Source organism: Mustela erminea, chromosome 1 (genome assembly GCF_009829155.1).
Source record: "Mustela erminea isolate mMusErm1 chromosome 1, mMusErm1.Pri, whole genome shotgun sequence".
In the NCBI taxonomy this organism is placed as follows: Eukaryota; Metazoa; Chordata; class Mammalia; order Carnivora; family Mustelidae; genus Mustela; species Mustela erminea.
The window spans coordinates 38753256-38781180 of NC_045614.1; the positions used below are offsets into that span (position 1 = coordinate 38753256).

Below are 27925 nucleotides of genomic sequence, written 5' to 3' on the forward strand. Positions count from 1 at the left end.
CAGTGGTACAGCCAGTTCCTTAGATACAGCAATCCACCCAGGCCGATGCTCTATTCCTACCATCAGTGTGACATAACTGGGACCATGAATGACTGGCACCCTGAGGAAGGAAAGCAGAGCAGTGAGGAAAGACCTGGACAGAAGGCGCAGATTTAGGAGATGACAATGGGGCATTTTTTGGAGGCAGCTTCATCCTCTAATTTGTTGGGAGAACTTGAGAGCTTGAGTCAAAAGGAAGTAAGACTTTGACCTCTTCTGAGCCCAGATAAAGAGAAGAAGCTCAATGGTGAAACACACTATGGATAAAGGTATGTGAGAAGGAAAATCAAATAAGGTAAGATACACTCAAGGTGACCTGAAGAGACTATCTAAGAAAAAAAAAAAAAAGTAGCCAATGAGACCTCTAGGTCAATTCAAAAGGTACATTATGTACCTGTGAACAAAATTGATCATGCCTAATATAGAATGATGCTTTGAAGCTCGTAACATAGGTGGTTTTTATTTAAAGGCAGAAACTAGAGCAGTAATACGAACTGGGCATAAAGCAAAAGGTAAACAGCAGAGTCCTCCCAAGTTCAGAAAACAGACTGACCAATCTTTTTTAAACGTTCAATTAAAAAAAGAAAAAGAAAAGTGTCATCAAGAAACCCTCATGAGAACATTTACTGTCAAATAATTTAACAGAAATAATGCCACACCTTTCTAAAGAGGGCAGCCGGATCAGCAACAGAAGACTGAAGTTTGCAGACAGTGTGCTAGAAATCACATGAGAAGTTACGCTATTTGAGTTAATTTGGCTGAGAACCAAGAATGTTCATGTGGAAGAGATGTCAAGACTGTTCATTTAATGACATGCTTAGAGTTTAGAGACAGAATGGGATTTCTTGGGGATTGCATCAATAATAATTTCTACATAGTAACTAAATATTGGTGCCTAAAAGAAGATGCACCAGTAGATGTGGTCACCACAGCCAAAGGATCTGATGCTAGAAGTCTCTGAAAGTGTGCATAATGGACATATGATGAAGTGCATTCCTCAGAGAGAAACAAAGACTTCATTTGCTTAAAACACTCAGGTATGTAGTTCCAGAAAATGTCATAGTGACGCCACGGAATGAGGGAAAGGTAGGATGTCCTGGAGGGCCCTGTGCACTGAACTCAGGGGGAATGGAAGAGAGAGTAATCAAGAAGGACTGTTCATGACAGACACTAAAAAATGTCAGATCCGCAAGGGCAGGGCTTCTGAAAGGACAACTTCACTAACTGAGCTCACCACCGTACTACTGTAACAAAGAGTATTTTTTAGACATTTTGTAAGGTTGAGCGGTGCCTTTGTGCCTAAACGGCACACAGGGAGGCCATGAAACAGATGCACAGATAAAGAGGTGACAAGGAAAAATCTTGGGAAAGATGGAAACTTCCCGTCCCGCCTCCCTGGGACACCCACCCACCTTGTCCCAGGGAGGCCTTCTGCCTACTGAACTCAACCACCACCAGCCCTTCAGATGTAACGTACAGGCTAGCTCATCTGTGAAGGGAGAGACATGTTCGAGAAAGCCTGCCTGGAAGAGCCTCCAGAAGAGAGGCTGTCTGAGAGGGGCATCTGGAAGCCAAGACGCCTGGGAGAGCTGCCCGAGACTCCAGCCTGCTGTCTCCGAGAAGGATTCACCATCACTGGACTCCGGGTTTCCTTGTCTCCTTGGAGACGCTTAGTACATGCGTAGGTGTAAAAGTGGGCAGAGTGAAGATTTCATTTATATCATATAAGAAAAATAGTCCCCTTTGCAAGGTGCCTGCAGGAGCAAAAGCCTTTCCTCCTACTATATATGTTCTCTTAACTACTTCACATGAGGGTTTCACGGCTTTTTAATGTAGGGAAGGGAACAGCTACACAGTCCAGGGGCTTGCTTCGGAGTTCCCGGAGAAAGGAACGGATGAACAAGGAAGGGTCTGGCTGCTACCTGGGAGGGCAGGCAGAGGGACTGTAGATGACAAGGAAAAGAGTACGGAGGAAGACATGGTGGGGAAGAGGAGAAAGTAGGGGCATTTGATACTAGAACAGAACAAGCAAAGCAAGGCAAAATGATGCAAATTCCATAGTCACCAACCTTCGTTAAAATTATTTACTGTGTGTCACCAAGTATTTGGAGAACAGGTACTCAGTCTTTAAATAACCAAGTCTCAGAGAATCTGTGCACTGAACTCATTTTGGCAAAAGGGATGGTATTTAGTGTCTTTTTAAAAAACATACACACACGCCGCACAAAACTATTCTTATGTTCTCCTAAGTATACTCGAGCAAAGGAAAGTATAGGACTCAAACCTAAGTTTTCAACCAATGTTTACTGAGCTGGCTCTATAACATTTCAAAATTGGCTAGTGAAATCCTTGCGGTTATTTTCCTGGTTTTAGGGGGAAAAAAATCACATACGTGTACAACATCTTTTTTTAGACCCAACGTGGAGCACATGAACTTAAATAATCGTGTAATGAACTCCAGCTACCTTACAGCATTTCATACCAAGCCCTGCTGAAGATGATAATCAAAGACAGCAACTCGGGGTAGAAAAGACTTAGGAACTTGTAGGAGCACAGGTGATTTTTCAGTCAAACTACCAAAGAGAGAAGAATACAAGGTGGACATATGTGCCAACTGGCTTCTGAATTTTATTCTCAAAATGAATGTAAATATGCAAAATAATTTTAAATATCTGGGATGGAGAGGCAATACTAATATAAATTATTCCCCTTGATCTGAATTGTTATGGATTGCTTCACAATTCCCTGACCTTATCCTGATTATGGGAACAAAGTTGGAGCAAAGTATTAAACCTATCCTCTCCCACCCCCAAATCAACGGAGGTCTCAGCAAGCCCATTAAAAGATAATTTATTAGAACTTATAAAGTGCTGTGAAATCAACCACCAAAGGACATTTGCTTTTCTGATTTCCAGGATATGTAAAGCACTGTGATCTAGATTTTAAATTGTCTTAAAAAAGAGGAGAACATAAATCCTTACTGTACTAGACTACGCATTTGAGAATTATCATGATAATATGAGCTGTATTACATAATTTATAATACGAATCTCTGGTATTATAGGAAAGTCAAGAATGTTTGATCTCCTGTTCATTGCTGGTCAGTGCCAAGTCTGAAATGACTGATGGGACCCTCTTTGGAAACTGCACCATGAGTTACCCATACAAGCTTACTTGACAGCCAGCCTTAGAGATATGTTCCAATACAACTAAAGAGGGAGGAAGAACATTTCTCATTTTTATAATGATATCTCAAGTACATATGGAGAGAAGTTATGATATCCTATTTGAAGAAAAACGAGATCCTTTGGATACAGGATAAAAAGATGCAGGGATATGTGTTTGTGCGTGTATGAGGGAGAAGAAAAGAGAGTTGGTGAGGGGCAGGGGGAGAAAGAGAAAGGATATGAATAAATGAAAGAATTTATCTGTTAAGAAGCAAAGATCAACTCCGACTCCAGTTCCAGACTAACTGCTAATATAAATAACTTAAAAGGCCCCATCCCATCTCTGGAGACCTTTCACTATGGATGGCGGTTCCTGGGCTGGGTTGAGTCAACACTTCCTTTATAACAGATGTGACAATTGCTTGGCACTGGACAACTTGGTGCTGTATTGAGTGCTAGACTCAGGTTACAAGAAAGACGTAGTTTGAAGATGTCATAGAAAGGGGTTGACCGATAAAACCAGGGACTTAAAGCCCAGATGCACACACTCACATCTATTTTCCTTCAACGGATAAAATAAATGGCTCTGTGAGCCAACAGAGGAAGGGGATGGAAGGCGTGCATATACTCTCTTTATCTGTGAACTTGCCAGCCTCCCTCTCTGCCTTGGCTATTACCTATGCCCCAGTTGGCGCAAGGGGTCAAAGTTGCCTTATGATCAAGGCTCTGTGGGTCACAACCAGCTCGGAGTACTCAAGAGTCCGGGAGTGTCCTTGGTTGCAAGTCACGCACCTATACTAACTGGGGCCTAGGCATTTCTGATACACCATCAAGTCTATGGGTTCAAAACTATGTCATTCTCTGGAGGGCCTTCACCTTCTTGCTAAGTGCCAACTGTTATTTATAAGATACGCTTCGCACAAGCATCTTTACAACTTTTGAGCTATTTATAGCAGAAGTTCAGAGCAGGTGTTTATACAGAAGGGGCCAGGTATCCCCACGTTCAGCATGTTTATTAAGGCAGCCAATGTTCAAAAACATGTTTATCACATTTTAAGAAACAGCAATAAATTTATATAAAATATGATTGGAATAAGCACACACATATATGTAAAGCAAACTGGCAGAAAGAGAAAAACTTTACGCGAGTCTTTTTACACACTCAGTGGTGAGGCCTGAGAGAAGCACTGATACTTGGAGGTCCTCAAAAAAATATGAACCGCAGTGTTTTAGGTCCTGGGTCAGCAACCTGTAGCCCGTGGACCAAATCCCCACATCAGCTGTTAGTGCTCAGCCCACGAGATGAGAATGGTTTTTACTTATTTAAATAGCTGGGGAAATAATAAAGGGAAGAGTATTTGGTGACATGTGAAAATTATACAGAATTCAATTTTCAGTATCCACAAATAAAGTTTTATTGGAACGCTGTCGTGTTTGTTTCATTACACACTGTCTGTGGCTGCTTTTGAAACACCAAGCAGAGTTAAGTACTTTCAACACAGACTGTATGGTCTGCAGAGCCTAAAATATTTCCTCCCTGGCCCTGTACAGGAAAAGTTTGCCGAGCCATGCCTTGGGTTGCTATCTGTATTCTGAGATCCCCCGAAGATTCCACTGGACACAATTTCATAAAAACAAAGATTGCAATCAGTTGCCCAAAATAAGCTTAGAAGTTAGCTGACATGCACGGACCTTACTCACTCACTGTTCTTAAAGCTCAAAGTCCTATTTGATTTTCCAGAAAGAACTGGGACAGGAAAACAAAATACATTCGTGTGCTCCTCTTTCTGAAACTATTTAAAACGAGTTGCAAACTTTGCATACGTGTTTCTTCTCACAGATAATTTACACCAGTTCAGAATGAATCCCTTCAATTGGCTGTGAGGTCCCGAACACCATCAGAATGAAGACAGCATGTGCTATTGGCCAGTGGAGAAAAGTCGGTTATTTCCTGTCTGCCCTGACAAGTTGTCCCACTTCCAGCTTCAAAGGCTGCTCTGAGTCAGCCACCCTTCCTCTAATTTCTTTTCCTAGACTCTCCCCACCCCTCAAGATCAAACCTGTTTCTCAGATAATTTCCCAGGCTAATCAACAGTCACTGTGTGTATGGGGGTGGGAGGGGGGGAAGCTAGCAATAAAACACAGCATGGGAAGCTTAGGAGGAAAGAAGTCATGTTCTCGTCTTTATTTCTCAACCTCTTGATGCACCTCAAGTACCTCTAGAGAGTTTCTCTTCCCGCATAAAATCGTCTGCTATCTTGGGGCAACCCAGCAACTAACTACCATCATAACAAGAGGGCTCATCAATGAACACAATCTGAAGATCTCTCTGTAGCCAGACCTGGAACTGAGTATGCAGAGAAACTCCATCACCTCCTTCCTTTAGATAGTAACCACTCCAGGGCAGGATGGAAAGAGTGCCTGTGGGTCACTAGAAAAGGACAGAAAGGTCAGTGGCTGATAGCACTAGAGGTGTAGATGCGTTCATACAGAATCCACAGCACTCCGAGGCAGTGAGGTCTCCAATAGGAATGCCAACTGGGGGTGGGGGGCGGGGGAGTGATTTACAAATGGAGCACTTGGTTATCACAGGAAAATGGAAAAGTAAGCTAATCTCATAGAGGGATTTGTCTAAGGAAAGATTCTGACTCTAGTGATTGTATAAACATTAGATACAAAAACAAAGAAAGCACTATAGCAGACCATCATCAAGTCATGTCACTAGTGTCTTAAGGAAAAAAAAAAAAAAAAAGGAAGAAAAAAAAGAAAACATTAAAATATTCCTATATGGGGGTAACAACCACCAAAAAATCATCAGAGAGCCTATCAGAGTCTCTTTGCACTGGTCACTGTTTGGTCTACTTGATGAGAAATGCAAATAGACTCTGAACATTCATATCATTCAATCAACACTGTTGATTCACTTGACTTGACTCCCACCCCCGACCACCCACTGTTTCAGAGCAGAGAGACAGCAAGGCCTTAGATGAGCTGGGACACTGGATTTGAATCAGTGCCCTAGAAGGGAAAGGTTCCATGTCCACGCTTTGTCCATCCTCAGAGCCCTAACAGCTGGAGAAGGTATTGTATCCTCTGGGAGCCTTCCAGAACAGCTGATACTTAGAAGGGACGGGTTTCTCAAGATGTTCCGCAACCTTTGCAAATGAGCTTATGAGACAATCTCTACATAGACATGATGAAAAAAATTGGAGTGCAGACAACCAACCCCATGTCTCCAGAATTCGAACATTATGCTTCTGAGTTGTAATCCAAAAGGAGAGGAAACGAAAAAGTCAAAGATCCCTACTGACATGGTCCTACCTGCACGGGCTGTGTCATCCACGAGTGTGGGGGTGGGCAGAGAGGAGGCCAGGACACAGCATCCCTCCGCCACCTGGACCACTGCCATGTCTTTATTATCTGCACCACCCGGGACCTCCACCTTCCCTATTTGCTCAAGCCAGGTTTCCCAAATCCTTACTGAAGTCACTTTCTCTTCTTCACACTACACACAGGATGGTTATCACTGCTGCTACACTTAATACTGAAGTTTTTCACTTTGGCTTTACTTTAAAATGCAACAAATAAGGTAAAGACCTTCTGGGAGTTTTTTAATGCTGGGAACCAATTAGAGTGTGTTTTCCAAAAGAAAAGATGACAGATAGTATTTTCTTTCCTTCTTCCTTCCTTCCCTTTTTCTCTTTTTCTTTCTTTCTTTTTTAAAGAATTGGTGTGAAAGAGAAAGGAACTGGGCCCCTGTGCTCTGTCTCATGGTGATTCGCCAGCATTCATGCCTTGGGGCTCAAACTCGATCCCACACCCCAAGTACCAGAGATAAGGACACAGACATATCAGAAGGCCCTACACAAGGAGAGGTACTCTGCTACAAGTCCCACCCCCAAAGGACACCTAGGGGCAGAAAGGGGTCAGAAAACCTTATATTTGCTTGCAGTTATGAGTAATTTTTATTATTTAAGTATCCACATAGAGGAGGCTTGCTGCCAAAGAAGGTAAAGGTTAGGAATTTTCATGAGACAAAAAGAAAAAGGAAGGATATCTATGATCCTCTTGCAAAATCAGCTGAAATAAGTTTAATGGCTCTAAACAGTCAGGAAGTCTGTTTGAAGTCTCTTATAAGAGGAGACAAAAACCCCCACCATCATACTCCTACTCCATACACCTATTAACACAGGGCCCTATAACCACCTTGTTGAGGCCCTGGTTGGCTGCTCCTCGCTGGAGCCAGTGCCAGACGCTGAATCACCACCACCGAGTCTCCGGCACCTGAGTTGTCTTTGGAGGGATTCCATCCAAGCACTGCCCAAGCCTGAGCCTGTCTAGCTTGAACGAGTCGGCAAGACCACAGCCTGAGGCGCCATGACCGTAGGCATTGCAAGGAAGGAAAACAGAAGGCAAGTTTATTAGCAAATGTCTAAAATGTTGTTAGGTGCTGCATCAAACTCGTTTCTCCTTGTTACGGAAGGACCAGATTGTGCCCTGTGAAAAATAAATACATGGGCCCATTCCTTCTCCAAGTTCCCAAAGTAGAAAATATGGTGGTGGTGGGGGGGTCAACTGCAAGGGTAAATGAATCAAAGGGATCTATTAACTTGCTGCATTAACCTGTTGTTTTCGGCAATTGTCTTTTATGGGGATGCAGCCCAGCAACTCTCATTATGAATAATCCAGATTCATATCTTTTCAAACCTTGTGATGAGACCAGCTCATTTTGAAGCTTGCAGAAGAATCTGGCCACAATCATGTTCAAAATAATGGAGAGGTTTCTGTGATTTTACTACTAACACTGAACCTAGTTTCTGCTCCAACAAATATGATGCTGAATTCCTTTATCCTTGTGGTGTAAATCACACATACTTGGGATGCCCTATGAATGGTATGCTTCCCAAAATGCCATCCTTCCCTTACCTGAACGTTGGGGAAGGAAGGAAAAGTGAAAGCTAGTTTAGAGGCAGCATTCCAGCCGCGATGAAAGAGAAAGAAAGAAAGAAAGAAAGAAAGAAAGAAAGGAAGGGAGAGGAAAGGAAAGGAAGAAAGGAAGGAAGGAAAAAGAAAAGAAAAGAAATAGAAGTGGAAAGAGAAGGAAGATCCAAACCAGACTAATAATCTAAAATTTGGAATTACTCACTCTTGGCCAAGTTAACAAAGACAAAAATCATCATCATCATCATCATCATCATCATCATCATCATCATCATCATCGTCATCTCCAATAATTTACATTTCTCAGAGCAGTTACTGCAAATAGCAAAGATTACCCTAGTATAACAATTGAAGAAATAAGGACCATCCAGAAATAGAGCAGCGAGTATAGTTAACTCCCTGCAGTTAGAGTACTAAAATAAAAACAATGTATTGAATTGCTTACCATGGGCCAGGCACTATACCAGTTAGTTGCTGCAGACTTGCTATCTTACTTCTTATTCCCAACATCTCAAAGGGAAGCAGGGCAAGGTTTTATGATTACCAAATTAAAGTGGAAAAATCATGAGATGGTGAGGTTCAGCGACTTGCCCAAGGTCACAAGTCTAGTAAATGGCCAGGACAGAAAAACAAAAACAAGCAAACACTGTCTCATACATACTTGACACTCACATTCTACCAAGGTCACTGGTTAGACCAAATATGGCTGCAGGTAATTCCGGCAAAGGGATATGCAGTCCTACAGAGCCAAACATGCATGAATGAATTTAGGTCCTTTTGTTTTCAGGAGGAAGGGAAAGGCCTTGTCCCCAGTATCACATCTTTTAATGTAACTTTACCTGCTTTCTTTTCCTCACACAAAAGACTTGCTTTCTTCAACCAGATCCTTCCATTCCCAGGAATCTTGGAGCCATGGCCACATCTGCAAATTTGCCCTCCCATTCTCTGTCCATATTTACAAGGCATCCACATGTCTTCTCCACTTAAATTCTACTTTTTCCAGACAAATACTGCATGATCTCACACATATATATATACATATATATATGTATATATATATATATATATAAATAACCTAAGAAGACTGAACTCCTAGAAGGAGAGTAGAAAATGGTGACTGCCAGACACTGGAAGGTTGGAAATGGGGAGATGCTGGTCAAAAGGCACAAAGGTTTGGTTAGTTATGCAGGATGAGTATGTACTAGAATTCTTATGCACAGCATGGTGCCTATACTTAATAATACTGTATTGTCTGCTTGAAATTTGCTAAGAGAATTTTTTTTTTCTTGATGTGTTTGTTTATTTGAGAGAGACAGGGCAGGGGGAGGAGCAGAGGGAGCAGGACACGGAGACTCTGTCCTGAACATGGAACCTGACTTGGGGCTCCAACTCCTGACCCTGAGATCATGACCTGAGCCAAAATCAAGAGTCACATACTTAGTTGACTGAGCCACCCAGGCGCCCCACTAAGAGGCTACTTCTTAAGTCCAAACTCATTACATCCACAAAAGGCTAAAAGTTTAGTCAGAGTTAGTTTGAGTTGGGGATCTTTTCACAGCGTATACATATGTATAAAAACATCAAGTTGTACACCTTAATTCTTATGCAGTTTCTTTATGTCAAAGATATCTCCATAGAGTTGCTAAAAAATTTAAAAAATTAGATGAAAAACTTACAAATTCCACCTTTTCCTAAAAACTCTGCTTATCATTTAATTCCTTCCAGCAGGAGTGTTCCCAGGCGTCCTCTGACCCAAGGGACCGATGCTTGCTGTGAATCCCTGCGGTGCCCTGAGCGTCTACGGCTGCGATGGCAACCTCCAGGCAGGCAGACGGGAAGGAGTGGACACACCCAGCTACACCTGTTCTCCCTCGCACTGGGCTTCGCCTCTTTACCTATCCAAGTTCATCCAGCTTCTCTTATGATTCCAATGCTACTGTCATCATTCACTGATGCGCATTCCTTCCTCAAACCCTTGTAGGGACAAGCACCTCATTCCTTGGTTCAGCGGGACCAAGAATACAATTTTTCAAAAAGAGCATTTCATAATGCCAACAGCAGAGAGACTGAACTGAAAGAGCACAGACTTCCTGTCATAAATGAATACAAGTCCAGCACAGCTCAGGGGCTGGGCACCTGTGTCTTTGCTCTACCATCATCTAAGTTAGACCCACCTCTCCCACCTACCTGGACCAGCTTTCAGATCTAGCGTGATTGCTGGCCCGTGTTTTTTCACCCACTGTGGATTCTCACACTCTGCTATGACCACTTGCTTTTTGTTGGGAGGGGAGAATTAAATCACTCTAATTTTTTTTTTTTAAGATTTTTTTGAATTTTTAAAAAATTTTTATTTCTTTGACAGAGATCAGAAGCAGGCAGAGAGGCAGGCAGAGAGAGAGGAGGAAGCAGGCTCCCTGCTGAGCAGAGAGCCCGAGGTGGGGCTAGATCCCAGGACCCTGGGATCATGACCTGAGCCGAAGACAGAGGCTTTAACCCACTGAGCCACCCAGGCGTCCCTAAGATTTTATTTTTATTTATTTGAGAGAGAAAGAGGTGGTGGGAGTGTGGCAGGGACAGGGAGAGAGAATCTGAAGCAGACTCCTCGCTGAGCAAGTAGCCTGATACACAGCTTGATCCCATGACCACAAGATCATGACCTGAGCGGAAACCAAGAGTTTGGTTTCAACCGACTGAGCCAACCAGGAGTCCTTGCAATAATCGTTTGTTAAAAAACATTTTCTCTGGATGCTCTTTTCTTCTCAGTTTTAGTGAGATACACTTAACATATAATATTTTAATTTTTGGTGTACACCACAGTGATACATTAGACATATAAATTGGCATGTTTTGATATCTATATGATATAAAGAGATATATATGTATATATATATATATGTATATGTGTATATATATATATATATATATATATATATATACACATATCTCTCAAAATGATTATCACAGTTAAGTTCAGTTAACAGCTATCACCTCACATAGTTAATCTTTTTCCTTGTAACGAGAACTTTTAAGATCTACTCTCTTAGCAACTTTCAAATATTTATTTGATACAATATGGTTAACTTCACTCACCAAGATGCATATTACATCCCAAGAACTTTCTTTTCTTGTAACTGTAAGCAGGTAGCTTTGGACAACCTTTACTCCCATGCCCACCTCTCACCCCCACTCCCTGCCTCTGACAATCACCAACCTGTTCTGTTTCTATGGGTTTACTTACATTAGATTCCACATTACGAGGGAGATCATGCAGTATTTGTCTTTCTCTGTTTGACTTAATTTCATTCAGCACAGTGCCCCTAAGGTCCATTTGTGTTGTTGCAAATGGCAGGATTTCCTTCTTTTTTATGGGTGAATCATAGTCCGCACACACCACATTTTCTTTATCTATTCATCTATCAATGGATACTTGGGTTATTTCCTTTGTCTTGGCTATTGTAAATAATGCTGCTAGGAATGTGGCAGTGAAGGTATCTGAGGCAGTGACTTCATTTCCTATGGATATATATCCAGAAGGGGAATTGATGGATCATATAATAATGTTATTTTTAACTTTTTGAGGAGCCTCCATACTGTTTTTTACAGTGGCTCCTCCAGTTTACATTCCTACCAAAAGTGCACAAGGGTACACTTTTCTCCACATCTTTGCCAACCCTTGATATTTCTTGTCTTTTTGACAATAGCCATCATAACAGCTGTGAGGCACCATCTTCCTGAGGTTTTTGATTTGCATTTCCAAATAATTGTATTCTTCAAATACAGTTTTTATATTTTAAATACAAAATGCTTGGTTCCTGGTTAATGGGGATGAGGAAGATAGTAATAAATGTTGTAATTTTTGGCTATTTATTACCAAACAGGTACTGAAGAGTACAGACATATTATCTCATTTAATTTTCAGTTCTTTGAGGGATTATTACACCCAGTTAAGGGACGCCTGTGTGGCTCAGTCAATTAGGTGTCTGACTCTTGATTTCGGCTCAGGTCATGATCTCAGGATCGTGGGATTGAGTGCCGCTTCGGGTTCTGCCCTCAGTGGGGAGTCTGCTTGAGGATTCTCTCTCCCTCTCCCTCTAGCCCTAAGCACCCATTCATGCTCTCTCTTTATCTTAAAAAAAAAAAAAATCAATTATTATACCCAGTTAACACATACAGTTAGTACATACAGAAACATAGGAAGAGACAGGTTAATTATAAGCATTATGTGAAGTGAAGTGTGCACGGAAAGTTCTTAGCACAATACTTGTACATGATACTTACTAAATATAACATATTACTATGACACATTACCCCACACCTACGAAAATATATTTTGTGGAAAGCAAACATTCCTGTTTCCCAGTAATCTCAAACCAGTCATTGTCCTCTTTACAGAGACGATGAGAAAACCACAGCACCCTCTGTTGAACCAAAAGGAATCTAGGGCAGATACCGTTCACTGTACAAAAAACAAGCTGAGGGCAAGAGGGGATCTGTGATTTGCTCAAGGTCACACAGATGTGTAGCCAAGAGTCCTGGCTCCTGCTGCTGACAAAGGCACTTGAGCAAGCATGGTTCTTTCTGACCTTCACCAAACCCTAACCAAGCCTTGCCTTGACTCTTAGAACAAGGCGGCAGTAATGGCATCCTCGGGGCCAAACAGAAAGCTAGCGGGAGATGAAGATACGCTGCTGCTGGTGAGGAAGAAGAAGATGGCCAATACTGAATGCCAACCGTGGGTCTGGCTTACTTCTAAAGTGCTTTCCATAAACAGAACGTTTACATAATATGCCAAAGGTCACACAGTTTGGATTAGAATCCCTTCACTTGGACTTCGGGAATGACACAACCCAAAATGGCCACTGAACCACAGATCCATGGATTTGGAACTCTTCCATTCGCAGAGAACTAGAACTACTTGCTAAACAGAACAGATCTTCAGGGGGAAAAAAAATTTAGAAATGTTCAGAAGAATTGAAGCCAGCAAGGCAATCCTATAGGAAACTTTTTGAGATTTTATCTTTCCTAGAAATATAAATATATGTGCATAGACTACAGGTAGAGGATATGGCAAAAGAAAAATAGATTTTATTGCTCTGGTCAAGGAACTAAAATCCCTTTCTCAAAAAGGATATTAAAAACAAAACTTTGTTCATCAGATGGGCAGCTGTGTTCACGGAGTTGTACTCACAGTGCGACAATGATTTTTGGAACTTCTAGTAACCACAGTTTAGCATAAGGTGGAACTTGAGTCTTCATGCATGAAGAAATAGGGATTCTCTGGGAATTTGGGGGAATTACTGACCTTGAGAGAATCACAGCAATTCTGAAGAAAAATAAATGAGCTTTAAGAAATATTAATATGAGGGCACCTGGGTGGCTCAGTTGGTTGAGCAACTGCCTTTGGCTCAGGTCATGATCCCGGACTTCCAGGATAGAGTCCCATATCAGGCTCCCAGCTCCTTGGGGAGTCTGCTTCTCCCTCTGACCTTCTCCTCTCTCATGCTCTCTCTCACTCATTCTCTCTCAAATAAATAAATAAAATCAAAGAAAGAACGACATATTAATGTGCTTACACAAAAGCACTACACATGGTAGTGTAGCATCCGCCAGTCGTTCCACCTGGATGTGAACCCCTTCTACCTGAACCTTCGAACCCCAGCTCCACCACTTGCTAGCTGTGTGACGCTGGGTAAGTTACTTAACCTCTCTGTGCCCCAGTTTCTTCATCTATAAGAATGGAAGGAGATAACCGTTCCTCCATGACAATCAGTAAATGTAAAGTGCATGAGCTAGGGTCTGACATTCAGTAAGTGATTCTTTGGTGACTTCAAAAAGTGCTTTATACATGATCCCTGATTACGAACACGATAAGCTCGTGGTAGAAGATATGGAGTATCCATACATTAATTAGGAAAAGAAAAAAACAAAGTGTCACATCATCACCTACATATTGGTACACTGTCAACATCTAGGAGTATGCTTAAGTGAAGTAATTTTCTTTTTCTTTCTTTCTTTTTTTTTTAAAGATTATTTATTTATTTGACACAGAGAGAGAGAGAGAGGTCACAAGTAGGCAGAGAGGCAGGCAGAGAGAGTGGGAAGCAGGCTCCCCACTGAGCAGAGAGCCCGATGTGGGGCTCGATCCCAGGACCCTGAGACCATGACCTGAGCTGAAGGCAGAGGCTTAAACCACTGAGCCACCCAGATACCCCGCGAAGTAATTTTCTTAAGCATATGTGGAATCATATTATTTATGGTCTTTTAAAAATTACTTTTTTTAAAGTTAAAAACCCATTTTAAGAGAGAATTTCCAAATCTGATTTCTATAATCAGGTTCAAATAAACAGTACCGGAGCCCAAACAACCTATGCACAACTACCCTACTCTAGAGACTTCTGAAAAAGCTTTCAACAAAATACTTGAAACAGCAAAGGGCACATGACTAATTTTTTCACTGTGCTTAGTAACCATAGCAGAGAGGCTTAAGACACACCAGAACTGAAGAATCACATAGTAACATCTAAACTTAACAGAATGTTTCAATTCTTTTGCCCCCAAAGCACCAGGGCCCCAGAGTAACTTCTGACTCAACTTTGCAGAGCGATGTCTGTGTCTTTGCAAAGAACAAATGAACTTGATTTTTGTGGAAGTTAAACTGCCTACATCATATTGGGTTCATGTGAAATCAAACAAAAATCAAAAATCCCAGCCGGTGTTGTATCTTAAAAACAACAACAACAAAATCCTCACTTCCACCCTAAATGGATTAAAATTAAGCTTCAGTCCTCTTCGCCGCCTCCCTCACACTAGCTGTATTTTCCAGTCCAGTTTCCTCATGGTAAAACACTTTCTCATGAGACCGCCTGTGGTCAGGGCTGAATATGGCACCGGAAAAATGCTTCTCATGGCATCTAGATCATAGCCCGTCCAGGTCTAGCCTGACCATTAAGTACAGACACACCCGGAAATTGTAAACTATTTTAACAACAGGACATTTTCCCACCTCAAAAGTGGGATAATCTTTGCAGCCTACCTATGTCCCAAGGGTGTTCTGAGTATTAACAAGTTAGCATTAGTCAGCCACTTTGATTTCACAGACAAAGGCTCTGTACAGGCACAAAGTATGATTATCCAACCCAACCGCCTTCTGGAGAGTCACCCAAGAGGATGACAGAGGAAAGAGAGGCTCCTGCTTCCACCGCTGCCCTCTCTGGAGCAAAGCCACCTCCCAGTGACATACATGCTGGGCCAGACTGGTGGGGGCTGTGCTATGTCCGAGTGTCTGCTGCATTGTTCCCTTATATAGTCAATGAAGAGGGAATCCCTCTGTGTGCACGTTTCCAATCCGCATTCCAGAACAGTATAGGCAATGAAGCAGATTTTCAACGGGGATTTATAGGGCTTGATATGACTGGGCCAGGCACCGTGCTAGGCTCCTGTCCACTACTTTTTCAGGATGTGGATGAAAGGGGAAGCCTCTGTAGAAAATCATCCTCGAACTATCAAAAACGTGCTGGTGTGTGCACATTCGTCAGCTCAGGCTTAAGTATAGAGAACGTCTATAAAGAGTTATGCAAACCCCACCTGAGATTTCAAACAACAATACAATGATGTTTTTTGGCATGCTTGCTTCAAAATCTACATTTAATGTAGATTCGAGCCTTCCCCTCTGTCTCGAGAGGCCTCAATCTGAGATAACAATCCCGAAGAGCACCACATGCATTACATAATACTGAAGTCTGGAAGGTGTTTTTGAGGGACGATGAGGTACATGTCATTAGCTGCCATTATACTATCTGCTGGGCAAATGTAAAGGGAGGAGTGGGCCTCTAATCAATTATGCTGCACACTGGTCACAGAAACTCTGGTGTATTTTCCTTTAACTCAACTGTTCATGTTTAGATCTACAGTCAGAACAGGGCCTTCAGCAGAACTCCAAGAGCTGCTCATGTGTCCACATACACACACACACACACACACACACACACACACACACAAGCACAGCAGCAAGGTAGAGCTACTGAGGCAGGCATAACCAAGCCCAGCATCTAGAAAAGCTTCACTGCTGAACAACTAATCCTGGGAAATCCTGCCCCATAAAACCATACACCTCAATAGATTAATCCTTGGGAAAAAAAAGCCTGGCAAATTCGCAGAAGTCAAAAAGGTTCCTGAGTCTCAAGGGTTAACTCACTCGCCTTTTACCAAAAAAAAAAAAAAAAAGGCACATATAATTTCCTTTTATCATAAAACAATGCATTTATTATTTTCTGTATATCTGTTAAAGGGCATGGCTTTCTGAGTGGAAAACAAAACAGAACTTGGTCACATGTTTATTTGCTTCAGCTACTCCCTTCCCCTTCTGATAAATAATCAAACATGCCATCCAGAAAAAACAAAACCAGCGAGCTGGGAAATTTGATGGTCATCAAATAGACTGAGATACCAAGAAAAGCAGCCCACTGTTCCCACACTGCGTCTTCGGCCCCCACACCTACACTAACATCTGAGTAAATACCTTCAGTCACTCTTTCCATTTTCCCTGCAATTACTCCTACTGTTAAACAAATTGTCCTTAAGGCAGTCGCAAACATAATTTTTTTTCCCTGCAAAGTAGAACAACTTCTGAACATTAAAAAAGCTAGCAGAGCAATAGCAACACACACGTGCACTTATTTATTTTATTTGTTTAACTATTTCTTCCATCAGAGGTCCGGACAACTACAGAGCTTATTTCTTTCTCGATTCTAACAGATGCTGTTTTAGACAGTAAAATTTAAGGATATTTAGTCTGGGGACTAACAAACAAGGTTCAGCGTAATAACAATTCTCTTAAGATCAAAAAAGCTAATTTTCCATTTCCTGTCTATTCCCTGACCAGTACATAGTTAAAAAAAAAAAAAATTAGCACCTGGCTTACCAATTACAGTGAAGTTGGGGGTCAGGGTTGGGGGAGGGGTGCAGGGGGAGGGGTGCAGCGGGAGGTGGCGGGGGTGGGGTGGGGAGAGGCACAAAGGGGCGAAGGCATCAGACAGGAAAAGGTGGAACCCTTGAAAAAAAAATGTCAAACCATGTGTTAAGAAACTCATTTCACCAGAAAGGACTCAGAGAGCAATCCCATCCGCTCTTCGACACAGAGGGAAGCAGCAACCTAGGTCCAAGGGCTTTCCCAACCATACTAATTACCCACAATGAGAATTTTGAAAAGAGCTTTCCAACATCAAAGTTAACAACCATCGCGGAAAGTGAGGCGGCCTTTCTCTTTCCTTTCGCAGCCCACTCCGTTTAAACAATAGTAATATGAATGAGATAATGACCGTGCTTGTTTCAGCAGTCTGACTTTTATTGGCATGAAATTGGTACAAATATTATCAAGACCGATTCACAAGTGATGACGGTGTCGTGATGCAAACATCAGAGGACAATTCCACAGAGGCAGAATTACAAAAGGCACCGTCCCTGCACCCTCTCACCACTGGTGATAACAGGAAGAAAAAGAAGGCAACACAAAACAAAGTCCCAAATAAGCAGAGAGGGCTCCAAACTACATTCAAGCGTATAAAACTGTCCTGAGGACCCTCGGCTGCCTACTTTGCGGCTCGTATCCCAAGACCCGTCCGAAAGCAAGAGCGAATTAACAAGGAGTTAGAACCAACCGGTCTTCTCAAATCTCTAAAAAGAAAACCGCCTTTGATGGGGGGGGGGGGGCGGCGGTGGAGAGAAAGCAGTAAACAAGTTGGATCATCTTATTTTGCCCTTCAGAGATCATCTGCGCAGGAGCGGATCCCTAGTTTAAAAGTTTAACCCCGCAAAAATGTTCCTTTTTTTTTTTTTTTCTCTGGACACTTACAGAGAAAATGAAGAGTTTGACGGAGTGAGCTCGCACTGTCTGCCTTTGGATTTCCGTCTTCTTGCTGTAGATGGGTTCTGGCTGTTTCTGTGAAGCGGGGGTTGCCGAGTGGTAAAAAAGATGTTTGAATAAACAGGAAGTGCTGTGCGGCTGAAGCACACTCGAGGAGAAAACACACTGGAACATTGCCCTTTGTAGGCAACCTCAGGGACGCTTGCCTCCACAGTAGCTGGCTGGGCTCTCACTAAATGACAAAGAAACCACAAGAATTCCTCAAGTAATTCTTCACTTTCAAAGTTGAAAGATCAGTTGGAGCTTGCAGGTAATTTTCAAAGTTGCATTTAGCACTTAAGGAAATCTATTAATGCTCCCCGTATCTAAATCACTCCAGGTCTGCAAGCAGCGACACAGCATCAGAAGTGTGTCCTGGCCAGACCGAGCCCTCGCCAAATGGCTCATTCTCGCAGACAAATACACACCGACAGGGTTTCGGGAAACCTGCTCTTGAGATATTTTTGTGGTGACATTTACATAGGCAGGATGCTTTAAAAAAAAAAAAAAAACAGGGAAGAAAGAAAGAAAATACAGATTCTTCAGACTTTAGAGAAATTTGTCACATGTATTTTTAAAGAACATATCGTCCCGCATTCCTGGGATATGCCCTTGATCTTGCTTTTGCTGCTTTTCTTTTCCATTTTCCTTCTCTGCAATCAACCAAACTACCTGTTTATCTCCAGATGCCTAGCTTGTCTACTCGAACACTCCTTAACCCGCCCCAAACTAATTATCAAAGTCCTGTCTTCCGTCACCCGGGTAACTTGACAGACACTGTAAAGAAAAGTAAACTGCTAAAGGCAGAACAAGTCAGCTTGAAAAATAAGATGAGGAGCTGAACAGCCATATTCAATAAAAAAAAGAAACAGGGGGAAGGGGAGGAGGAAGAAAAGGATTCCTTCTGAAAATGTATTGCTGTTGTGGCAATGTTCTTCTGCCACGGAAGCAACTGATTTGTTATTGAGCATGGAATGCTGGACTGTCTGTCATCCAGGTGCTAATACTCGGCTAAAATAACTCATTGGGAACTGTCAGTGGGATGTTTACATAGGCCCCAATCTTTTCTTCATGGAAGGAAATTTTTTACTGGAATTCATCTTCTTTTGATCTCACATTCAAAGCAACGGCAGCTTGATAGACATTCAAGTCTGAAAGCAAATCCAGACGCTGAAGATAAACCGCCAGAATATGACAGGCAGAAGCATCTAAAGCTTATAAAAATGAAGAGAACAGCATGTCGCCTGAGTATTACAATAGCAGAAATCAAGAGACATATTAGGTGGAACTGATCAGCCACAAAAACAGTTCAAAAGGCAGATCATAGAAATAGAGGACTAGGCTAGGAGGAAAAAAAAAAAATGGGAAAGATCTGGTTTACTGCCTCACCTCCCTTCTGAGCCCCTCAGCGCTTCCATGCCTGCCTCCCCACTTTTAGGAGGGGTAGAGTATCCAGTTCAGATGTTGCTGTCTAACTCAGCTGGTCCAGTTATAAACGCTGCAAATGGTCTTCTAGCAATCTATTTCCGAAAGGCAGGGGGGAAAGGCAGACCCTTACCTTGCTCAGGGTCCAGCGGGCTGCATTATACTACCATCCCTGCATCTGCTCTGCAATGCAGTTTCAAAAGACACATAGCCTGGCCGCCATGCAAGTGGGCGGTCAGGAAGAGCCGCTCTCCACAGAAGGGCTCTAAGTAGTTCGAGATGGGGCTGGAGAGCTCTAAGGACTCTAGTTCCCTGACATGGCTAGTTACCGAATGAGCACGAACGCTCCAGCCTCAGTCACAAAAATAGACAGATGCATTCCGTCCTACAGACAGAGAAGTGCTCAACACCTAGTAGCTTTGAAGCCCACTAGCACAGTTCCATAAAGGAATTACCTCAAGATCTTTCTTGGAGGCACGCAATTGTTTTCTTTTAAAAATAAGCCTCTTATTAGAATCAAAGTCAGTGCATATAAAGAAAAGGTAACTCTCCCACCAAGTCTGTCCCCAGAGCTGTTTGTTAACAAACACGGCGTGAATGGGCAGCACCAGGTTAAAGGGAAATAGAATTGCACCTTCGGACTTAGCCTGCGGTTCCTCCAGATTCTGCACAACCTTCTGGGACTTCAGAGCCAGATCTTCTGCAGCACCCTAGATTTTTTCTAAATGTCCCTCCCCGCCTTTCGCATAAATCAACTGTACAATGTAGATTTTAAAAATGTACTAACCTATTTAAAACGATGTAATCAGTTTAAGGGTTCCCCTCATGCAAACAAGATGCCTGTGTAACTTAGTTACAAATGTAAAAAACACGAACAAGCAAACAAAACAAAACAAAAGCCATCCTGGATTCTAAGACTGTCCTTAAAAGTTACCTTCTCTCATGCCTACAGAGTTGGTTTGCTAAATCAAGTGATTGTTGGTCTTTAAAGTGCCCTAGGCCCATGTCTTAAAGTCACTACTGTTCCTCTCTAACCTTAAAAAAAAAAAAAAAAAAGGTACCTAAATCTTACTCCCAAAAATCTCCCTAAGTATCCCATGTTGCTGTAGATATGACCTTTACCCAAAACAGGGAGGTCTACCATGAAAAAAAGAGAATGCTAATTCCATCCCCTTATACATTCTAAGACATTCTTCCTCTGCAAACAACGCCGTCACTACAGCGGTGAGGCAAGGAGCTACCCTCCACTTCTTAGGGACGCTGAAGGTCTTTTTTAAAAATCTGCCATGTATAAAGACCTTCATTAGTATAATTAAGTGACTGTTGGGGCTTTTTTTTGATATAAACAACTTTTGATATGTCATTTAAAAACCTCATAATAATATCATTAAAGGGCTCCCATTTTTAAAAGAGAAATTGTCTGCTCAGGGCCATGGAATCGTAGCCATGCTCCAGGACACTTCCTCTCTCCCTTTCAGACTTCTGGACTTGAATGTCACCATAGACCTTGAATCCTTGAATGTGAAATGGCTTCACGCTAATTGCTCTAATTGCTTGAAGATGTGCAGGCAGGTGAAACCTGATCCCCGTGGCCATTGTAGAGACCACGAACAACACTGGAATGTTTACACAGTGGTTTGATTTTAATAGACAGAAGGGCTGAGTTTAAGACAGCAAAAACACAGCTAATAGGTGACCCCTTAATGTAGTCCTCCTTAAAAAAAAAAAAAAAAGACACACAACAAAATACAATTTCATGTTCTAAAAGGCAGTGTCCTAAATGCCAAGGTTATTTGCTTGACTCTTGCAGTGAGTCCATGTTACGTTGCACCTGACATTTACACCCGAAACTCTACCCCGAATACATTTTTTTTTTTTACCTTAAAACAAAAAAGCACTTTATATGTCAGTCACCTTACAAACAGATTATGACTGTATGGTATTTCCAAGTAAGTGCACTCATTTAAATTTTAAATTGGATATTTTACACTACTGCAATACTCCCTGTCCCTTAAAGGGGAAGCCTTGTATCTCCTTGTTTATTCCTTTGCGGCTTCTGCACCCTCTCCCCACCATGTACGGAACTCCTGACCCTTGTAGATCCCATGACTGCAGTTAAAGTTGAACCCACATCCCTTCACGTTGGTGCTTAAGACACATGTGCATCCTTTCGGGGCCTTTTTCCTTTGTTACTGCATGGGACTGTGGTCTGCTTCTCATCTAGGGGCTAAGGCAGCCATGGGAGTGGCTGACATAGTTATTCAATGACAGTGGCCATTCTCCCTGGATATTTTAATGAATTGAGATGGATACAGAGGTTTGACAATGGCTCCCCAGAGTCCCCTCTTAACAGGAAATATACTGCAGCAAGACCAAGAAAAAAAATACAACAGCACCTACAAGGTGTCATTAACAAAAGGAAACCAACAAGGGTTAGGGGCAGGCTTAGACAGGTGTTGAAATACACACATACACACACACACACACACACACACACACATGCATTGTTATGTAATATATGTATGTGTGTACATATATGCTCACACACATATACATGCATATATAAGTATCAAGAATCTGAACATATAGAGTTATTTCCTATGGAGTCAAGTGACCGCTGCTAAGGAGAAAATAGGAATTAAACATTTAAAAAAAAACCCACGAAACAATGAAACTATTTTACGGTTAGGCTAGGCAATTAAAAGCAATAGATGCACCTTGTACATGAGAACAGAAAAGCGGGCAACAGACAGCTGGGAGCACTGTCGAATGGCGGCGGCTCAGCTAAGTTCTGCTGTGGATTAACTTTTGAGGGTAAAACACAAAGTGCAGAAGAAAAAGGGCAAAAAAAGGAAAAAAAAAGTCCCTTTAAAGCTATGAAACGCTTTTAGTTATATAAGGTAAGTAATAAATATAGGAACTTGCAGTGCCTGGACTATTTGTCCCCAAACACAGAAAGACAAAACAATCTAACAAAAATAACTGCGCAGCACACCCTTTCCAATCACAGCCACCTTGCAGGCTTTTATGGACACTTGTGCCTTGTCCTAAAATTTATAATCCCCTATTAAGAAGTAATGCCTCTCGCTCTGAGAAGGGGGCAGGGGGAGAGAGTGTCCATTTATCCACATAAAGATTAAGTATAAACTAGTTCAAGCCAGGGAGAGGAACACCAAGGGAAAAGTAAACAGGCCCCCACCCCCACCCCCAAAATAGTTCCCCTTTGAAAGCTCTATGCAGCGAGTGCCTGGTACCAAGGGCTGCCCTATTCCTCGGAGGGGTCAGCAAAGCTATGCTAGACTGACAGGTTCAGTTTACGGCAGGCCAGAACTTTGTTTGGATATACTGGCCTTGCTCACCGCCAGCTTAACAACAGATGGCTAGAAAACTTTCATTATGCTGCACAGGACTGAACTGCAAACAATCCAGAAAACTGTGAAAAGTTTAACTCCCTCTAAACCGATGTGCCAAACCAGGGTCTGCCCAGAGCCAGTGAGCCAGGGGGCCCAGGGGACCGTGGAAGTGATGGGTAAAACAAACGGGCACTTGCTAAAGGCCCAAGTCAACTCAATGTGCCAGTTGAGCAGAGACCCAGAAGAGCAGAGACCCTCCTTGGTCTTGATTTTAACTGTTCGAAGCCCATTCCTTATAAGGAGTTGTACTGACTGTGCCTTCTTTTTGATTTTCCCAAAATACACTGTCAGACTTCCCCTCCCTTTGGAGAAAGAAAATCTCCCTCCAGACAATTCTCAAGCTCCCTTCCTGTCTTCCCTCCCTCTGGAAATTGGGAGGACAGGACCCAGCAGTCTCACTCTAACACCTAGATTTAAATATGATTTATCCAAATCTGTATATAATTTAAATATTCATTAAATCGATTCAATCACATGAACCCTAATATCTCCTAATGCTCCGAGACAGGTTATAAATGCACCTTCAAAGGTTTAATTCAATTGGCAATCTGAGAGGTCTTATCACTAGGAATGTGTTATTTTCATATTATTCAAGAAATGAACAAATGTGCTTTCCACAAATGTATTTTAGAAGCTACCCTTTCCTGTTATTGAAAGAAAATTGTGTTTATTACTCCTTTAGCATAGTGTAAACTCATAAACGTCAACAGAGAGTACAAGGAAAGCTGTCAACTAAATATTGTTTCCTTCATGAGCTGTTCTTCCAAGTCAATTACGCCTTTCAACTTCTGGGGCATTGTATGATAAACTGGCAGTAAAAATCATTCACATTAATATACCATGGTGCCTTGCCTGCAAAAGGTAATTAAAGAAGTAAATGACTCATAAGAATAGACATATTAGCTGCAAAATGAAAGGCAACTGAGCTGCCACATAAAAATATGTACCATTAAGATACTGCATTTTCATATTCCTGTAATCAGCTTCAGTAGACTAATGCTTATTTAATCCAGTTCTGTGCTAAGTCCATCAACAACTGTTTTTTGCTGTTTTCTCCTTGACTGAACATTATGAGAGCAGGTTTGGAATAAATACTGCAATGAGATTTTTGCATACTCAATTGAAGAACAGGTTTTTACATTTTAAAATCTATTTTTTTTTTTTTTTGCTTTCTCTGAGAAATACAACATGAAAAAATTACTGGTGGGGGAAAGAAAAAAAATTATATATATATTGCTAGCTAGATACGTCTCTTTAAACAGCAGAACGTTTTAGGGAAAAATATTTGTTTCCACGTTCACCTGTTCTGACCCATACCACTGATGATCAGCACAGGGGAGAGGGAGCCCTGCCTCCCCTTCCCAGATCTCTGCTACCTTTATAAGGCGCTCCCTTTTGTTAATAACATCTTGCATTAGCATTAGTGGGATAAGGCAATTTATCCTGTGGCAGGGACAGAAGGAGAACTCGATTGAGGAGGAGGAAGGGGTTGACAGGAGTGGCAGGAGAGGACCACAGCCTTGCCTAGTGGCTCCTGAGTTCTCTGCCTTCTAGAGAGTGGATCTCACGGAACAGAATCTTCCCGAGGAAGAGCCAACTGACCCTCAAATTAACTGCTCTACTTTTCATTCTCTGGCTTTCAAACTGACATTTTGCTTTATCCCTCCCAACCTTTATTCCGGCATTCCCCTCGCAAGTCCAGACAAACCCCAAGAAGACACCTCCCTCGGGGTCTGAGATGCTCCGCTAAAACTGCTCGCTTCCCTGCCTCTGGAAGCTCCACCTTGACCTGAGGACGGGAGTCCACCATTTGCCTGAGTGAGACGTCCTGGGAACATTTAGATGCAGGAAGTTTCCGGGAGGCTGGAGAAATGCCCGTTCTTGTTGTGGAAATTAGGGCTCTTTGTTGATGACTGATGTGGGTCTAAGGCTTTGCCAATTCAGTTTGGGAGTTTCAGCTTTCAAAACTCTCCCGATTCCTCTCCAAAGGTCCGCCTTTCCAGCCAGCAGTGAAAATCGGCCTATAAAACCTATCTGTCTTCTATCATGTCTGCCAGCAATCCACTCACTTTCAATAACATCTAAATGCATCTAGATGGGGTCCACTCACTTATCAAAAAAGCCCAAGAGACTCCTGACCTGTTTTTGTCTTCAGATGATAGGCTTTCGACAGAGGCAAAGGTCTACATTTCTATACAAGTTGTCGCCATCTCCCCTTCCCTCCTTCTGTGCAAACAGAAATCTCTTTGGCTTTAAAACTGATGAGCAGACAGCCGGGCCTCAAGGACAGCCCAGGGAGTGGGGACAGCCCTACAAGGACCCTTTGCTGTTTATTTACCTTTTCCCAGTACTGAGAACTGCCGAGAGCCTCCAAATTTAGGCTGGGTCTCTCCTCTCCATGTATTGTTGCCTCAGTGTTCGAGCAGACACCACTTGGAACCACAATTAATGAGCTCTAGTCCTTTTTCTAATTAAGGAACAAAGGTTCCTGTGTGCACAGTATGGTGACGCTGTCTGCGGAACACACGTGGAAGGCGAAGTGAATGCTCCTAATTGCTTCAAAATGGGATTTTTAATATTTAGGAACATAATGGGATCGGGAAATAAGAGCATTTCCAACATCCTTTACAAATAAGGCTTTACAAAATATTGTTAGCTGTTAATAATACATCATTATCAAAAATGGAAAGTTATGAATACCAGGCACATAACCTTTGTATTCACGTGAATTAACCTATATGTATGAATACAATGATACGTGAATTAGTTTTTAAAAATACATTAAAAAAAGAAAAAGCCCTCCTTTCAAAAAAAAAAAAAAAAAGAAAGAAAGAAAGAAAGAAAAATGTGAGAAGGCTGCTCCTGTGAGCCTGATACTCCTCAGACCTTAGCAGATTAGGATTCAAACGTGTAATTAAGAAAGATAACCCCAGTTTTCATAGTAATTAGGGGCTGTGGGAAATAGGATCCTATCTCTCAAAAGTGTTACAAATATACCACACTTCTAAATAACCTGCAATGCTTGGAAAGTAGACTCACTACCAAGGGCAAAGCTGCTGTGCCGTGAGCGAACAGAGTAAATGACAGACTGGCGTTCAAGTCCATTAGCTGCTATGTGATAGGAGCACATTCACTAGCACGCGACCTGTGAAAAATCTTAGATCTCTTTAAATCTCTGAATTGGATTACTGCATTAATTCTTAAGAACTGCAATCCTTCAACCAAGTCAAATTACCCTCATTAACAGTGGAAAAACTGCCTCTGCAATAAGTTAAAAAAAAAGATATTTATTACCTATAATCACTTTCACGTACTTCACCTAGAAATATGACGAACGGTGCCAACAACTTTGGCAACGGCAGCATCTTGATTTTGCAGACTGATCTGAGTTAAAATAAAACCGAAAACATGTGCATGGTGTCATGAATTTTTTTTCGCATCTACAGGACATGTCCTTCCCTTATCCCAAGCCTCTGATAGGAAGCAAATAGCCCCATTTTACAGGAGAAGACATGCGGGACGTAGGCAGAGACATTGAGCCCTCTGTCCAAATTCTCCCAGCTGATCAGGGACAGGGTCTCCTGGCCGTGTGCTCTGGACCTACACTGCAGGGATTAATTTAGAAATACAGTCTTCTAATGCTCGGGTCATGCAATGCGCCGACTTCTCCAAATCACACTCAGGGAAGGAAAGGCAGGCAAACAGATGCAAAGATTGGAACGCAGCTCCAAGGATAGAGACGATGCCCGTAATAAATACAACCGAAGCCGCCTCAATTCCTCCCTCACCACCCACATTCACTGTGACTAGTTAACCTGCCTCGAGAATGCGACCACTATGTCCTTTTCCAGGGACAGAGGTAAAAGATATGTAAATTGGTCTACGCTGGCCTTCTTGCCCTCTAAAATGGTCTCATCGGAAATGTGATAACAGCTTGACCGATGGAGAGCAACCTACGGCACTTTATAGCAAATGAGCTCCTGGAAGCCCACTGACGGTTGCTCTTGGCTCCAGGGATGGGACTGGACTTCTCAGCACAAACCAGTGCAGGACAGTCCTCAGCACTGAGAAGGCAAGCAACTGGGGAAGAGACGGGGGGCTTCTGTGTTTATGGAAAGGAATGGTTTTTATACCGGGTATCAAGGAATGAGACAAAGTGAACAGGCAGAAGTTGCTTTCTAGAACGTGAGAGCAACCAATGCTTCTCAACAGCTATAATCAAATGCTAACTGGAGTTCAAAATGAAAACCCAGAGACACCACAAGGTTCTGAAGTACCTTCTGAATCATCAGGAGAGAAAAAGAAAAAGGGGGAAAAATTAAAAAAAAGATAAAACCGTGCTCTGGAGAGTTGTCATGTGAAATGCATTTACTGCAACCTACTGATTTGAAACTAGATAGTCTTTAGTTAGTGCAATGATGGTAAAAATCAACTAAGTAGAATATTACTGGTGGCTATCCTATAATCTACCGTGACCTTCTTTTTGTATAACTTCCAAAAACCAATCGTTGTTCGGACAGCATTTCAATTCCACATCAGATCCGCAGGGCTGTGGTATAGAGTCCAATAATCAGGGAAATAGCACTGGTCTGTCTCAGTCTATAGCAGGGACGGGCATTCACTGCCCTTCTACGCTTCCAAAGACCTTGCAAGCTGGGAGTGACAATACCCATTCCACGGAGGAGGAAGACAAGGTCAGAGAGGTTGACTAACCTGCCCAAGGAGAAACACCTTCTAAAGTGGGCGTCCGACAGCTTGGAGGTGAAGGTGAAGCCGAGGAGAAGTCAGAGAGAGGAGGCGTTCAGAGGAGGGCTGGGAACAAAGAGGCTCCTATCTTGGGGCAATGAAAAATTTGCAGGAAGCCACGATCCACACATCAGATGGCCATGACCTAGAGACTCGTCACTTACCTCCTGCACTGCGTATTTCAAAGGAGCATGTGGGAATGGGTCTTCTTTGGCTCAACCATTTGGCTCTCTTCCTTTCAAGAGCTTTGTGATCAGCAGTCAGGTGCTTCCCAAACAATAAATGCTTTACCA

At 42.3% G+C, this 27925-nt stretch overlaps 1 protein-coding gene across 18 annotated transcripts in view; it reads right to left on the bottom strand.

Annotated features, from left to right (window-relative positions):
* Positions 1–27925, bottom strand: part of FOXP1 (forkhead box P1) — a 579941-nt gene that overhangs the window by 154358 nt on the left and 397658 nt on the right. Inside the window, exons 1-2 of one of the 18 annotated variants that reach the window (XM_032359600.1) lie at positions 19607–19737; positions 17998–18241 (exon numbers count right to left, since the gene is read on the bottom strand). The exons of 11 other annotated variants lie outside the window; for them this stretch is intronic. In XM_032359600.1, the coding sequence (XP_032215491.1) occupies positions 17998–18183 (186 nt within the window). In that variant the 5' untranslated portion in view covers positions 18184–18241; positions 19607–19737. Of the gene's footprint in view, positions 1–17997; positions 18242–19606; positions 19738–27925 lie in introns of those variants that run through there. 6 more of the 18 variants (XM_032359492.1, XM_032359510.1, XM_032359483.1 and 3 more) reach the window with 6 other exon arrangements.